At 44.0% G+C, this 15,547-nt stretch overlaps 6 protein-coding genes across 6 annotated transcripts; 2 read left to right on the top strand and 4 right to left on the bottom strand.

Annotated features, from left to right (window-relative positions):
* Positions 1–1,301: 1,301 nt before the first annotated feature.
* On the top strand, positions 1,302–3,782 carry VID22 (Vid22p; the record flags this gene model as incomplete). The annotated part of the gene is made up of 1 exon (XM_003645235.1): positions 1,302–3,782. One exon carries the CDS (start codon positions 1,302–1,304, stop codon positions 3,780–3,782), a length of 2,481 nt encoding a protein of 826 aa, XP_003645283.1.
* A 133-nt stretch (positions 3,783–3,915) lies between these two features.
* Positions 3,916–4,926, bottom strand: ELO3 (fatty acid elongase ELO3; the record flags this gene model as incomplete). The annotated part of the gene is made up of 1 exon (XM_003645234.1): positions 3,916–4,926. The coding sequence occupies one exon, from the start codon at positions 4,924–4,926 to the stop codon at positions 3,916–3,918; it is 1,011 nt and encodes a 336-aa protein (XP_003645282.1).
* Positions 4,927–5,571: 645 nt separating this feature from the next.
* Positions 5,572–9,543, bottom strand: ROM2 (Rho family guanine nucleotide exchange factor ROM2; the record flags this gene model as incomplete). Its single annotated transcript, XM_003645233.1, has 1 exon — positions 5,572–9,543. The coding sequence occupies one exon, from the start codon at positions 9,541–9,543 to the stop codon at positions 5,572–5,574; it is 3,972 nt and encodes a 1,323-aa protein (XP_003645281.1).
* Positions 9,544–10,323: 780 nt separating this feature from the next.
* ARC18 (Arc18p) lies at positions 10,324–10,947 on the top strand (the record flags this gene model as incomplete). Its single annotated transcript, XM_003645232.1, has 2 exons — positions 10,324–10,329; positions 10,429–10,947. 2 exons carry the CDS (start codon positions 10,324–10,326, stop codon positions 10,945–10,947), a joined length of 525 nt encoding a protein of 174 aa, XP_003645280.1.
* A 96-nt stretch (positions 10,948–11,043) lies between these two features.
* SSQ1 (Hsp70 family ATPase SSQ1) lies at positions 11,044–12,948 on the bottom strand (the record flags this gene model as incomplete). Its single annotated transcript, XM_003645231.1, has 1 exon — positions 11,044–12,948. The coding sequence occupies one exon, from the start codon at positions 12,946–12,948 to the stop codon at positions 11,044–11,046; it is 1,905 nt and encodes a 634-aa protein (XP_003645279.1).
* Positions 12,949–13,532: 584 nt separating this feature from the next.
* Positions 13,533–15,248, bottom strand: MDM30 (SCF ubiquitin ligase complex subunit MDM30; the record flags this gene model as incomplete). The annotated part of the gene is made up of 1 exon (XM_003645230.1): positions 13,533–15,248. One exon carries the CDS (start codon positions 15,246–15,248, stop codon positions 13,533–13,535), a length of 1,716 nt encoding a protein of 571 aa, XP_003645278.1.
* Positions 15,249–15,547: the final 299 nt, after the last annotated feature.

Genomic DNA, 15,547 nt, shown 5'->3' with positions numbered 1-15,547 from the left:
CGGAGTTAATCGAGAGAACGAAACCTTGTGGAGAGCGGGGGGGGGGCAGGAGAGAAAAGGGCGGGTAAGAAGAACTGGTGGACTACAGTTCCCTTTTGGCGGTGTATATGTTTTGATCCGGTATATATACGTACGTGTGTATGCGCTTGGGCATATATGTAATGGTGTAGCAGGAGGTGGCAGTAGTGTAATTATATTTACGTTATATATATATATATTATTACTGTTGTTGCTGTTGTGCGGTGCGTGTGATATGTTTGTGTGTACATATATATACTATCCCTCTGTTGCATGTACGTAACGTGTAGACATCATGTGTGTGTTCGTTGTTTTGTCATCCTGTTGCAGGTTTGCTCGAATTTTTTTTCCGCAAACAAACGCCAGTTAGCGTCAGTTAATGCAGCTGCTATGCAGGCGTTGCAACGCCTGCATAGCAGCTGCATTACCATAAGAGTAAGGTCAGCAACCGGCATTGGCAGCTGCTGCTGCCAATGCTCCGGTGTATCCGTACACCTACCCACGCGGCTAAAGTGCGCGCAGCTGCCAATACGGCTGCGGCCGCAATGCGCGCGCGGCGTACAACCCGCTTGCACGTCTACGCCCACGTCTACGCCCGCTCAAACGCCCTTTGCAGACCGCCACATAGGCCTCTGGAGAGGCTTTTTGCCTCTGGATTTCCGTGGTGGCTCGCCCACCTTGCCTGGCCCGACGATTTACATAACCGAGCGAAGTCCCCCCGGTGGGGAGACTTCGCGGCTGCAGTTGGAAAAGCAGGGGGGAGCGTAAATAGGGAGGAGAAGGAAGGAGAAACTAAATAGGTAAGCCTAAACAGCGGCAGCCCTTTGGGTGACATGCAACGGCATGCATACCATGCAGGAACTCTTGTGAGACTGCCCGGATCGTGCAGTCAGCCGATATGGCGCTGGCTGCACGACCGGCGCAGAATGCGCCATCCGCGGAGACAGGCGGTATGGGCGTCAGGAACGGGGTACCACGAGATCCGCTCCCCGTCCGCCGTCTCCTCCGCCGTCCCCTTGCGACCTGTTGCCCCCCTTAACTTTCGTTCCCCTCTGGGTGATATTATTTGCACGGGACGCGACGCCGAACGCGTCCCGTGCATCTCTCCAGGTGTGTATGTAGGCAGCCCGTAGCAGCAGCAGGTCGTGGTGGCTGGCTGGCTGCCGCCAGCCAGGTGAAATGGGCGCAAGCTAAAGAAAAAGCAGAAAAACCGACCTCACACATTAGTAGGATAATCCACACAACATAGAAAAGATTCACACACACACACTTACACACAGACGATGGTACAACAGTCTCCGACACACAGCGGCGAGGGTACCGAGTGGATCGGTGTGCACGCGCAGGACCCGGAGCAGTTGGAACTGTTTGAACAGATGGTCGACAAACACTTACCGTGGATCCCCATACACCGGGTTAGGAAGAACCGCTCGTTGTGCTGGACGCACTACCTTTGTCAAGACGGAACAATCAAGGTGCTCAAGTGCAAGCACTGCGGCGGATTGATTGCCCATATCGGGAAGGACCGCTCGTCTACCAGCCGGTTTCGTTCCCATCTGAAACACCACCACAGGATAGATCCAAACTCTGATTATTATATGGGACCGTGTTTATTACCAACGGCCGTACGTGCGCCGGCGCAGGGCGGGAACAATAATAGTAATAGTAATCGTCATAATAATAATAATAATAGTAATGCATCGCTGTCGGCGGCAGCAGTAACGGAGACGGCCGCAGCATCAGCATCAGCATCATTGTCTTCGCCGTCGTCGTTTTCTTCAGATTCTTCGGTGTCTGCCCCATCGCGGCGGCCGGTGCACTCCGGCCGGCCCTTCAAAGTAGAGAACCCGGGTCGCGAGCGACGTACAGTGCTTAGGACCGAGCTTCTTCTGGGTATCATGACTGCGTCGCAGGATCTGCGCCAGCGGTTTTTTGACAACGATGTCGTTAAGGAGCTGCTTGCGCGGCTATCGGACTTTGACACTTTGGATCTTCCGGCGGCTATTTCGCACACCGCACAGGATATCGACGATATTATTTGCCGAACAATAGTTTGCAACGACCGGCATATGGCGCAACGGTTTGTGGTCAATGGGTCAATGCCGATGCATGCGGTTAAGTTGCAGATTTCCGAACGCATGCATACGTTATCGCAGATGACGTTTTTTGCTGTTTCGTATCGGCATTGGGTTGTTCCGGATATCTCAGCGTGGGGGTTAACTTTCTGCGATCCGTTGGAGTTCCGTCAGTACTGTATTGTTGCCGATGTTGCTGCTGGTGGGGATGGGGCTGCGGCGGGTATGGAGCAGTTGAGGGCGCGGTACCCTGGGCTGGGGAGGTATCTGGTGAGTTATATGGAGCCGCAGCCGCAGCCGCAGGGAGGCCCGCCCGCGGGGCGGGCCACGGGCGGCGGTGGGTCCGCGGGGAACGTGTGTGCTGTTACGGAGCTGCACCGGTGTTTTTCGCAGATCTTCGGGGAGGACGTGGCACGTGGGGCGCACGTGACCGAAGGCGGGTCCTGCGCGGGCGGAGGCCTCGGCGGCAGCAGCGCGGGCGCCAGCGGCAATGTGGCTGGCAGTGCCGCCGCTGACACAATTATGTCCTTGCAGCACATCAGACTGACAAATCCTCTTTTACTTCAAATTCAAGATTTCTCCAACAACTCCAAAAACGAATGGCAGACAAGCATTTCGAAGTTCGACCTTGCCAACTACTCCACGCTGACGGAGTCTATTACTTCGCTTCTAAAATTGCGTCCTTTATTGGACATTCTTGATCCGCAACCGTTCACTCCGGGCAACTATCTGGATATGGTTCATTTCACAGATGTAGTGCAAAGTTTCAACCGTGCGTTCCAGTTTTTCACTTGTGCCCCGCAGCAGACTTGGCAGTTTACTTTGCTTGCTGTGGTTGCGTTGGACGAAAACCTATCGCAAACTTTGGAGGAGGTGGGGTCTGTTGCGAAATTTAGTAATCACCTGGAGAATTGTGTTTCTTCTATCTCGAGGTTTAAACGTCGCTTGCTTGCTAATGATTGGTACGTGTTGGCTTCCTTTTTGGTTCCGACAACTTTGTTCGATGATCAACTGTTGGAGGTTTTATTTGATAGTGATTCGCTGCCCACAATTGTTGGTCGGGCCGTTGAGATGATTTACCAGTTATCGAAGGATTATTTTGATCTGGTTGTAGCGTCGCCGTACGTCGACTCTGCAGTTGGGGATTCTGCGGCGACGGAGGCGAAGCAGCGGGCCTCCATTATTACTTCTCCCGAGGAGCTTGCCGTTGTGATTCGGGATGTAATTCGCGATGACATATATGCCTATCTCAACATAGTGAACGACGTCGTGCCGATGGCGTTCCAAGCACATTGCTCTTCCTTGGGCATTACGAAGAGCGTTGACGGGAGTGAATCCGCAGTTTACAAGCGTAACGATACCCCTCTGTCGTCCTTGGACACTTTTCTCGACATCCATGTCCCCATTGCTCGCCGCTTCCATTTAGAAAAATGGAACGCTCTAGGCCAGTCCATACGGTTCGTCCTTAAAGTACTCAACTCGCAGCCAGGCTCCACTATCTCCAGCGCGAATTCCTTCTTGGCCGATTACAAACCAATATCCGGCGATGATATGCTCGTTGAGGTTCTGAAGGTCAAATCGCTCGATCTGCAATTTAACACCACCAAAATTGACTTTGATCATGATAATCTATCTCTAGTGTGTAAGTATGCCAGCCGTCCAGATGTTGCCATTGACCATACCACCTAATTATTTTTTGTTGTTGTTGTGTTCTAGTGTATATATATAGATATCTGCTATATACTTATATATATAATCAGTAAGTAAGTAGTGTAATAATAATGATAAAGCTCAAGATAGAATACATTGTAGTCGAAGCAATCTAAACCTTTCTAGAAGTAGCCTTGGCAGGCTTGGAAGCGGAAGGCACCTTCTGCTTGCTCACAGGTGTTTTTTTTGACGTCTTGGCTCCCTTACGATACGATTGAACATAGAAGGAGATAAACAAGACCAAATAGGACGTGAGAATCAAATAGCCGTATGCAGCAGCTTCTTCCGTGCCATTGCAGCTCCCTTTATTGGGCAAAACGTCAGGAAAGTACTTGTCAGCATAAAACGAATATGTCGCAAAGTAGACAAAGCAGAGATCAATCAAAAATTGAATGATCTGAAACCTAGTAACCCACTCTTTCCACCAAACACTTATCCCCCGAGCTGACAAGAAATAATACCAATACATCACGACATGGACAGCAAGGTTTAGGGAAATTGGAACCCATTCAATAGAAGTATGCCCAGTCAATTGAGCGTAACACAACAAAGCAGTGGCCCCATGATGATAAATATGTAAGAATAACAACTTTTTCCTCTTGAGCACCAAAAACACCGTATCAAGCAACTCGTAATACTTGGTCAAATAATTCAAATAGTAAAGTGTAACAAGCTTGGGTGTAAAGGCACCCGGTGAGCAAATCGACCAAAACAACCCATGCCTATAAAGCATGGGCACCACTTGCTCAACCATCAAAACCAATAACACGAAAGAAACTACTGTCAAAAGCACATTATGCAATTGAAACAAAAAGTTCATCTTCACAGCAGGAACATCTGCTGCCCGTAAAACGGCCTGCCCACCGAAAACAGTAGCATAATAAGCTATAATAACACCGATTCCCTGATAACCATCAGCAAGAAACGTCTTGCCTTGAATAAATTCAAAAGATTCCGCCGGATAGCCCGTCACTTTCTTGAACAAAGCTGAAAACAAAGGCCACAAATGAACCCCAAACGGCCTATCAATAGACGGCCTAGAAACTTCAATTATTGAATTGGACCCCAATTTCGCAGCCAAACCGCCAACCTGGTTCATTATTTCTTGCCGAACCTGATCCATCTTTGTTCTCTGGTCTCACCCACAATACACTTATATTTGTAACTGGAATATAACAAATCTACCGCAATGTTCAATAACAGCAAATCCTAAAAACTTTTATTGCAACGAATACAAAAGATACAGAGACAATGAACCGAATACTAAAGATGCTGCTAGTTGGCACTGACTAGCTTCCGAAGAAAGATTCAAAGATCGAAAGATGCAAAAAGCCTAAAACAAAAAGAAAAATTATTGTGCTTTCCTTCAGTAGTTTAGCGCATTTCCGTGTACGTTACTTTCACTGAAATTTTTTACGTGTTTTTTGGCTCGTCTTTCGAAAAAGGTCGATGCATCATCATCATCGAGAAGATCTTCCAAGTATTAAACAGATCCGTCCGAAAATCTAGACATTTGTATGATGGATTATAGAATTATAGTAGTATTATTAGTAGTTTATAGGATTGTTGCATGCTTTTTATATATAAGAAGTAAAACGGGAGGGGGTTTTGATGTAGTAGTAGCATAGTAGTGTGAAAGGATTTATTTGGTTCGAGTTCAATGTTATACGTGATAAATGCTACGAGACAAAAAAAGAGCTCTATGAAAGTGGTGGATGACTGTGTAGAAAACGGAGACAGTAATGGAGATGGGTGTGGAGATGTATGGCTACTTGCCCCAAAAATCTAGGGAAGCGATTGTGTCGTAACCTCTTTCGTCTTCGTAGACGTAGATTGTTTCCTGTGAGCTTGAGTGTAGCATACGGATTTTATCGCCTAGGATGCATCTGACTAATTCACCTGTGTCTATTTTTCTGATTTCGATAAAGTTGGAGTCGAAAGCGAGGATGTATGGGTACCAGATAGCGAACTTTTCGGGCTCACCTTCCCAGTAGATGGTGTGGGATTCGCGTTTGCGCCAGCCCTGATTGTTGACAAAGAATGCAAACTCGGAGTAACACAGGAAGAACATGCTGCTGACGCGGTAGATGGCAATGGGTTTCAATGTGTCTTTGAGTGCAAATTCCAAGGAGGTATCTGCAGAGTCAAGGAAGGGCTCTTTAACGTCTTGAGAAAGGGACACAATCTGGAAGCCCTTTTTGCATCCAATAGAGAGGTTGCGTCTTAGGAAAGAGATGGAAACGGGTTCGGAATCGAGTTGTACTTCGTTAATTTTGCGTTTCATGCTACGCTTGCCACCTTCCATAAGCAGTGGATGCTCGTGCTCGAACCATTTAATCGCATGGGCAGAGGCATGGGCAGTAACGACGATGCGCTTACCATTACAATCACCTTCTGCAAAAAAGCTGACATGGTTGACCACTTCTTTTGCATGTTTTTTAAAGTACTGAGTCCCATTGTCTCCTTGCAGCAGAAGATCCATGTGACAGCTGTATAACTTCTTGTCCACTAACAGAAGAACGGATTGGAATTCTTCCATTACAGCGACTTGTGTTACATTACTCCTCTGTACGATCTTAATAGGTGTAGAAAAATGAGTAGTGATTTTGTCAGAGTCCCGGATCTTTTCTCGTTTGATGTTGCTCTTGAACAAACCTTGAACAGTTGCGATCAATAGCGTGCGTCCACCGTCGCAAGAGGCGACACTAGTGATTTTATTTGAGTAGTCAAAGAACCTATCGCTGATCTTATTAATGTTGAATATATCACTACCAGCTATTAGTTTCGTTTGCACCTGTTTCGTTTTATCTAACAACGTCTGAATTGCGGCATACTGGGCAGCATATAACGTAACTTGATACCTCTGTTTCGCTCCATAATACAACAATGTAACAGCGTTTCTAGGATTTCCTTCTGGGCTGTAGTTCTCAGGTACAATCACCTGCCCAGATGCGTCCGGTGTACTGCCGACGTACTTCTTTAAAGGTGGCATATCTTCACCAGGATAAACGAAGAGTAACGGTAAGGGGATCGGGCGTTGGAATACCTTGTGCTGGTTCCATTTATTGACCGCTTTAGCTTTCAAAAAAAGTAGCATATTATCTAACAAGTAAAACTGAATGTCGCCGGTGACCGTACCATCAGATTTTGTTAGTTCTTTACGTGACAATAGTCCTTCGTGCATGATTTTACGTTTCTCATCATTCAATCCCATGTTGACATACTCATTTTTGAATAAAATCTTTTGTTTTAGTAACTTCACATCATGTCTATCCTGAGCAGCACCACTAGCCTTGTCAATACGTTTCATAAAGTCCTTTAATGCTTCCATCGCCCTTGTTAAACTCTCTAAATCCCTTTTGTTTTTCTCCGGATCTGACGATTTAATAATCTCTCGAACCAACAAAATGTACCTTCCGGGCCTTGACACACCTTGTGATAAGAATGAATCAATACCATGTCGCAACTTAGAATTCATTAGGTCCTCATCGAATCGGGCAAAATATGGATTTACTGACCGTTGAGTTTCAATTAAATATTTCGCATATGGTCTCGATGCAACATATAGTACAAAAGGTTCAAAAAATGGAATAAACTTCAAAAACGCATCCCCAATTCCTTCCACTATTGGAGACGCCTTTTGCCTTTCACTTAATGCATTAAGAAACCTTCTGTTTACAGAATAGATGTCGTTTACATGCGCAAATACATGTTTAATGAAGTTTTTTCTTATATCAGCAGGGATAATGTTAGTCTCTGCCAATTTCTTCATAAAAGTATCTCTGATAATTTCCAATGATTTCACGAAATTCTTCTCTGTGATAAACACCTCATATATGGCCTCTTGCCTCTTTATCTCTTTCTTGGACAAATTAGACCATATAGCTTCATCGACGGAACTTGTCCATGAAGGTTTTTCTTCTTCATCATCGTTTATCGCTAATGAGATATTGCGTTGTAAACCACCATTCGGCTTCAGGTTCAAACGTGCTTGTTGTTCCAATCTCCTAGGACAAGAAATAGAATAACACAGCTGATCGCGAGTACATGTAGCCGAATAGCACTCTGCTAGTAATGTAAATACACCATTAACACCATGTAGCGTATCAGGGTCAATATTTTCGGTAGCAGTAAAATGCATATCACTGAAACCAGAATTGGTCGAATATATCGTGGACATCGTCATAGCTGAGGTTGTATTACTTGGCGACAGCAAAGATCCTCCTCCTTTTAGAAGCATAGAATCTGGACCACCAGAATCCATAGCGTACATGGAAGCAGCTGCAGCTGCAGCATCCAAGCTACCAGCTCCACCAATAATTCTAGAGTTCCCTGTAAATTCATAAACTTCATTGGGAGAATCGCGCAATCTATGTTCATACACAACATCATGGAATAACTTTTGGGCGTCTAAAGCACGTCCAAGTAACAATGCTAAATTCCGGTCCGAGGTTCTTATTATGGAGGAGAGCACGTCAACAGCTTCCTGCCCGGTAAATGCGTCTCTGTAAAGTAAGCCGTCCTTCTTGTGCTCACCCAATTGTGTGACTTTCTTAAACCTCGTTGCGACACGTGATAGCATCGCAGGATAAACCTGAGGTCTCTTCATAGAACTAGACGCTATAATTTGTTTCGAATATAGTGTTGAAGTTGAGCGGTGGTGTTGCATATATGTGCTTATTTGCGGTAATACAGGTGTGGACTGTGCGTATCTTGTGGCAATACTGCCGTTTAAAGAAGCTGATGAATGTCTCGTACGAATCCCAGATCCAGTGGTCGAGGCTCTGTTAATATTATTAATGCTGTTTGCAGCCTGTTCATTATACTGGTATTGGAATTGCTGCTGCGGTTGCGGCTGTTGCCATACCTGTCCCTGATGATGTTGTAATTGATGCTGATTTTGTGGTTGTTGTGGTTGCTGCAATAACTGTTGCTGTTCAAACGTGCTTTGTGAAGGGCTATATTTTTGCGGAGTAATCCTACCACTCGCAGTTTTCCGTTTCTGCTGAAGAGAAGAAGTAAAATTTTTGAGAGTCGTTGACGTGAAAGATCTTGTACGCATCGAGGTGTGCTGATTCTGCAGCGCCTGATGGTATTCCGAGTGAAGATCTTTACCACTAGTCTTGGAGAAAATTCCAAACGTCTGCCTGGGCGATCTCTTGATCATGGAGCCAGGCGGTGTGACCGGTGATTCGCATTGAATGCCGCCACCACCAATAGCATCTTCCACCTGGCCCCGTACCTTTGAAGAAACAGAATACTGCGGCTCCACATGCCCGTTTGTCCTCTCCATATGTATCTCGCTATGCGACCTGCGCGGACTCATAGTCTGGATAGGCGTACGTGGAGGCGTCTCAATAGGCGCTAGATTATGATGCTGTTGTGACATGTGCGACTGTGGTCTATCAACCATAGGCATCGGCTGCCCTGAACAAGCTTGTTCATAACCATACTTGGATGACCCAGTCATATCTGCCACAGAAAACCCCTCTCCGCCTGCGAACTCTGTGCCACCCACCATCCCGCCATCACCTCTCCCCCGTGCCAAAGCCAGCTGAAAGTCGCTTTCAATCTCCATCAGTAACTCTTCACAAACTAACGCTTCCACCCGCCCTCTCTCAGCCCCGCGCACACAAACATTGCCCCCTTCAACCCCAACAACCGGCCTCTTAACCCCAAAAACCTCAGCAAAATACTTTCTCCGTATCGCATCCATCTCTATCTCTCGCGATTCCCTCATTCCTCCTTGTTTTTCGTAACTTTTCTCTCCAACTCCTTTTATCCCTTGCGCTAAAACAACTTCAACAAATTTCCACTTCCCTCTCTGCCTTTAGAACCAAAAAATGCAAATCCCTTGAAAACAAAAATCAATATATATCAAATCTCAAATCTCTGCCCCCCTCTAATTTCGATTTACGCCCTATCACCAATCAAAAAACGCTTCCAAAGAAGACAGATCTTAACAATATTCAAAAAAAATGCTCTTCACAACCGAGCCTTTCTGTCTTCTTAACTTAGCCGATATCCCCGTTCCCTATTTAAATGACCTCTTGTAACTACTCTGAACCAACACAGGCTTCTGCTCCTTGGCCTAATTGTCTCTTTACCTCTGTGTTCCACATACTTGTTTGGACAACAAGAAGGGCTAGTTGAAATCTGCCTCAGCAAAAAATTTGGAACTCGAAGTTTGATCGAAGCCAGCTTTCGAACCTCCAACAAATTTGAAAACTGCACACAGGAGGAACAAATGAGGGTTTGAAGATGAGTTGGCAGTTTTAAAATGAAGCTGGGAATCTAGGGTATTGGTGGAGACCCTCTTTAGTTGCAGATGAGCCTATAAAGGGGTTGTAGGGCGTTCGGAAAGGATGCAGTTTGGTTTTGGATCAAGTACACGAAACTCGTGTTTGGTGACGGGTGGCGGAAAGGGGCTTTTAAGCTATATATAAGGTCGTTTACAAAGAAACGGAAGGTTAATTATTCATGATTTGGTGAGTTAGGCAGAGGTTATAGAAGAGTATAAATGCCGGTATGTATGGAGTTGGGTTAGGAAGGGGTTTTGGGTGGTTTTTGTTTGAATGTATATGATATTAACGAGGTTTTCTAATTTGATTTTGAATTTAAAAAGGCATATCATTCTACATTTTTAGAGGATAATGAACGTATGGTTGGCAACTTTGTTTTGTTGCCATTGAATACGAAATTTCGGGGTCCAGCATATCAGGCCAATTCAGATTATGATATTATTGATGAATGTTTGGATTTGTTTCGTGCGAATTCATTTTTTAAGAACTTTGAGATTCGCAGTGCAGCAGATCGAGTTTTGATATATGGGATTTTGTTTATTAATCGGTGTTTGAGCCAGTTAAAGGGTGGGATGGGGTATGTGGAGGCTTTGAAGCAGATTCAGGGGGTTGCTGTGGAGGATTTTACTCTGCCTGGGACTGTTGGGTTTCCTTTGAATTCTGTTTATTCTATGCCTGTTGGTGATGTTGGGCAGATGGAGATGTTGAAGGGGTATTTGCAGCAGTTTCGGCAGGAGCTTGGTATGCGGTTGCTCGAGCGGGTTTACGCTGATTCTCGGGAGCAGCCTTCTAAGTTTTGGCTTGCGTTTACACGGAGGAAGTTTATGAATAAGTCGTTGTGAGTATAATATATATATATATATATCTTTCCGTATCCGTTTTATATATTTAAAGTTTTCGGAGTTGAGTCGAGTTTTGGATGAGTGAGAGATGCAGGGTCAGTTTCTATTTACAGTGGAGGAGACGTCACGGAAGAGTTGGAGTGCGAGCTGTTGGACATGGTCGGTGCTCCGTTTCAATTCGTTCAGGTCGAGAGATTCGTCTGCATCGTGGGCTTTGAAATGGTCAATCTGGCGTCGAACTTTCTGAATCTCGGCAAGGACATCAGGAAAGGAATCGTGTTTGCTAATGGTATCATGGAACCGTTTGAACGAATCTTCTGTGTCAGTTATCATAATATCTGATTTTGTAATGAGTTCTACGCGCTGACGGAGAGCGTCATCGCGCTCTTTATTAGCATTTGCATCATCCACCATCTTCTGGATCTCGGTATCGGACAGTCCTGATTTGGGGATAATGGTAATAGATTTGGCCTGGCCGCTACTCTGTTCGGCAGCAGAGACATTAATGATACCATCAGCATCAATGTCGAAAGTGACATGAATTTTGGGAGCACCTTTAGGCATGGGGGGAATACCAGCGAACTTGAAATCACCGATTAAAATATTATCTCTCACCAGGCTGCGTTCGCCTTGATACACACGAATATCAACACCTGTTTGGCCATCCACACCGGTGCTGAATACCTCGGTCTTCTTAACGGGGAGAGTGGTATTGCGGGGGATGAGCGGTGAGAATACACCTCCATAGGTCTCGATACCAAGGGTTAGAGGAGTTACATCGAGAAGAAGAACATTTCTAATCTCACCGCTGAGAATACCGCCTTGTATAGCAGCTCCCAGAGCAACAGTTTCATCAGGGTTAACAGTGGTGTTTACTGGCTTGCCAAATAATTCGCTTACTACGGATCTGATCTTAGGCATACGGGTCATCCCCCCGACCATAATGATTTCGTCGACGTCTTCTGGGTCCATTTCAGCGTCCCTGAGGGCTTTTTTCACGGGAGAAATTGTCTTGTTGATAAGATGTAACGTAATTTTGTCGAGTTTTTCCTCTGTAAGTCGCATGTTGAGATGCTTATTGTCATAAAGAAATGGAAGATCGATACTTGTCTCCTTAAAATGGGACAGGGCAATCTTAGACTTCTCAGCAGCCTCTCGAATACGCTGCATTATTTCTCTGTTATTTTTTAGTTTGCTAATATCTGTTATGCTATGCTGCTCGGCAAATACGTTAAAGATGTGGTCAACAACAACAGTATCAAAGTCTTCACCTCCTAAATGGGTATCTCCACTGGTAGACCGCACTTCAAAAACACCACTGTCAATATCTAATATAGAAATGTCAAATGTGCCCCCACCCAGGTCGTAAACTGCAACTACACCATCATTCTTTGCATCTAGACCAAAACTTAGAGCAGCTGCAGTGGGTTCATTCACCACCCTCAACACCTTCAATCCTGCTATCCTACCAGCCTCCTTTGTAGCTTGCCTCTGTGAATCATTGAAATATGCAGGAACTGTGAGAACAGCCTTGTCTACCTCTTCAGAGAGGTATTCTTCAGCAGCTCTTTTCAAATAGACTAATATTTCAGAGCCTACTTGACTGGGTGACTTTTGCTCGCCAAATGTTGTCTCTAAATATGCCTCTCCATTAAGATGATTCTCTATAATCTTGTAAGGGACGGTATTGAGGTCATTTTGTATTTCAGTATCTTTAAATAATCTTCCAATTAGTCTCTTAGTTGCAAAAAACGTATTCTCGGGGTTCATTATTGCCTGTCTCTTGGCTGCCATACCTATGATTGCTTTCCCATCCTTGTTATAAGCAACTACTGATGGTGTGGTTCTTTGGCCCTGTGTATTCTCAATAATGGTAGCAGACTTCCTATTACTAGAGTCCCTAATGTACGCAACCGCACTATTGGTAGTGCCCAAGTCAATACCGATAACCTTAGAGGAAACTCTCCTGATAAAGGTTCGATATGATAAAAGGCCTAACATATTGCTCACGCTTGATTCTCTCTCATATATAGCACCGCTTACTGTTCTTTTCCCTGGGATATAGGTCTTGTTTACCTAGCTTTAAAGTTCTTGTCCTCGCATTATTGCTATATTTTCATTATTTCACCGTTGTAATTATTAAGCAGCATCGACTGCGACAACAAGTAAAAGCATTCGTTGTAAAATTAAAAGATGATGTTATATTGAATGAAGTCAGACTGACACTAACAGGGTTCTTGAGAATCAATTGAGTTTTCTCGAATATTAGGTAATATAATCGCAAAACATATATGCAAATAATTGTGTTATTAAATTGAATAGATTAAGTTTATGAAATATGTAACTAATTTAAACTAAATGTTCATTAATTTTGTTATGGTGTTCTTATCCGAGTACTATATATATTTTGCAAAATTAGATGCTGTATAAGTTCCTCGACAACTTCTTAAAAGGATGTATGACGACTACAATTATACCCATCATTACAAGAAATTCAGTTTAAAATGCAAAAATCAAATTTCTCCACCATATTTATGACGTCCATCCCAGATATAAAATCCAGATGCTAAAAATATCCTGTTATCTCATGCAGTAGTTATTATCTCCAGTAATTGTTTATTCAGTGCTAAACAGTTTGAGTCCTTGTCCCATTTTTCAAAATAGATACCCAAATCACTCATACTCATTAGCCTTAAAATAAGTTCCCAGGCGACTTCTTTGCATACCTCTACATCTTCCCGATGCACCACAGTATACTTACCGACGATATCGATCGTAACCAAATAAGTGTGGAAATCTGTTTTCTTACCGCCAATAACGACACTTAATGGGCCAGTGTTCTTTTGGCGGACAATGTAACCGATTTCTGGAACGCTATGCATGTGTTGCATGCTAACATGCTCCGAGATCGATTCCCGAAAGGACATCTCTGAGATAGTATTCATTAATGAGTCCCTACGGTCAATGAAGTGTATGGCATCCCCAGGGTATTTTTTTACCAATATTGTTTCGAACTGTTTAAGGAGCACCGAATGGAAAATAGCATTGGGAGCTACGTTAGACGTCACAGTTTTCCAATATATAATAAAATATTCAAAGATTGATTCGTCCATTGGAGTACAAGAATGGGGTAAATGGTTCAAAATACCCTTAGGAGAATGATCTGGAATTGCTCGCCAGATTGACTTATCGCAGTATATCGACCAATCCTTGAAAAACTTTTCAACTCCACTACGTTTTGTTAATGGAGTAAGGAACTTGGTTACGGCAGCACTTCCAGAAGTCTCTATATTAGGTATTGTTCTTCCCAAGGTTTCAAGCAAACGTCGCCTGGTAAAGATGCGGGGTTTGCCGTTGTTCCTCAGAGGAATCATCAAAAATGACTGCCCTCCTCGTAATTTCTTATCATTAACAATTAATACCTGTTCACAAAGCTGCGTTTCCACGCCATACCTAGCAACAATGGATTGGATAATAGACATGAGTATAAGAGGATGACCCCTAGATTCTCCAGAGTAAACCCGCAAAAGCATGATATCCTCCAAGTGACAACGGTGTAGATTGGGCAGGTATACTGCACGTTCTTCAAGCACCTTCCAAATATATGTCACCAATTTATCCACTTTTATCGTATCTGGGAACTTGTTAAACTTATCTATGTGACGGTAGTCCTTTTTAACCAAAAAATGCACACGGTCAAAGAAGGCAGTCCTAAACGGCAATAACCTATCGAAACAAGGATCCATAGCTGCCATAGGTAAAAACAACGTCTCCTCTACAATTGACATCGCCTTACTCTGCCTTTCTACATCCCGTGAGGCATTAATGCACTTGAACACGATCCCGTGTCGCAACGTAGTAAGCAACTGCCGGCTTATACAATGCAACTTGAAGCTCTCAGAGAAACAGTACCCTCTAGCTGTATGCCTCTGCAAAAAAGGTACCATGAACTTCCTATAGCGAAATAACCCCCAATACGTATCCCAAAACCGCGCTCCATGCTCTAACTGTGCAATTTCCTGCAACATTTTTTCTAACTTAGCATCGATGTTACTTCTATACCAATAATAATAAAACCAATCATCACTAGGACTCATAGGGTTGTTTTTGGGGATATTTTCGAACACTGTCTCTATCAACTCTGAAGTAAGCCACTTGGCACGGCATAAGCTAGCCCATATATCTGTACAGTCACAAACGATGCGATTCAGTTTAGTGGAGCATAACCGAAGACTGAATAAATCCTCCGGTGTCAACAGCCTGCACACCTCCATCCAAATCTCAGCAGGCCACTCATCCATAATATAAATGTAGCAAGTATTGTATCCTATCTCTTTTCTTATTCTATATTCTCTTGTCGTCTTTTGATATTACATGAAGACTTGTATAATGTGTAACTTTCAGCAGCAAGCAACAGAAATACATATTCAACATTTTTTGTTTCCTTTGTAAGGATTGAATGCGCCGAAAGAAGAACACAGCATTGGCTGTAATGACTAACAGAGAGATAAAGAAGTTGTAAGTGAGGTATAAGGACTGTTATATTGTGATCCAGGGTCAAATACATAGTAAAAAGTGGATTTAATATAGGTTCGTGTGT

Source organism: Eremothecium cymbalariae, chromosome 2 (genome assembly GCF_000235365.1).
Source record: "Eremothecium cymbalariae DBVPG#7215 chromosome 2, complete sequence".
In the NCBI taxonomy this organism is placed as follows: Eukaryota; Fungi; Ascomycota; class Saccharomycetes; order Saccharomycetales; family Saccharomycetaceae; genus Eremothecium; species Eremothecium cymbalariae.
This window is presented reverse-complemented; position numbering and strand designations above follow the sequence as displayed.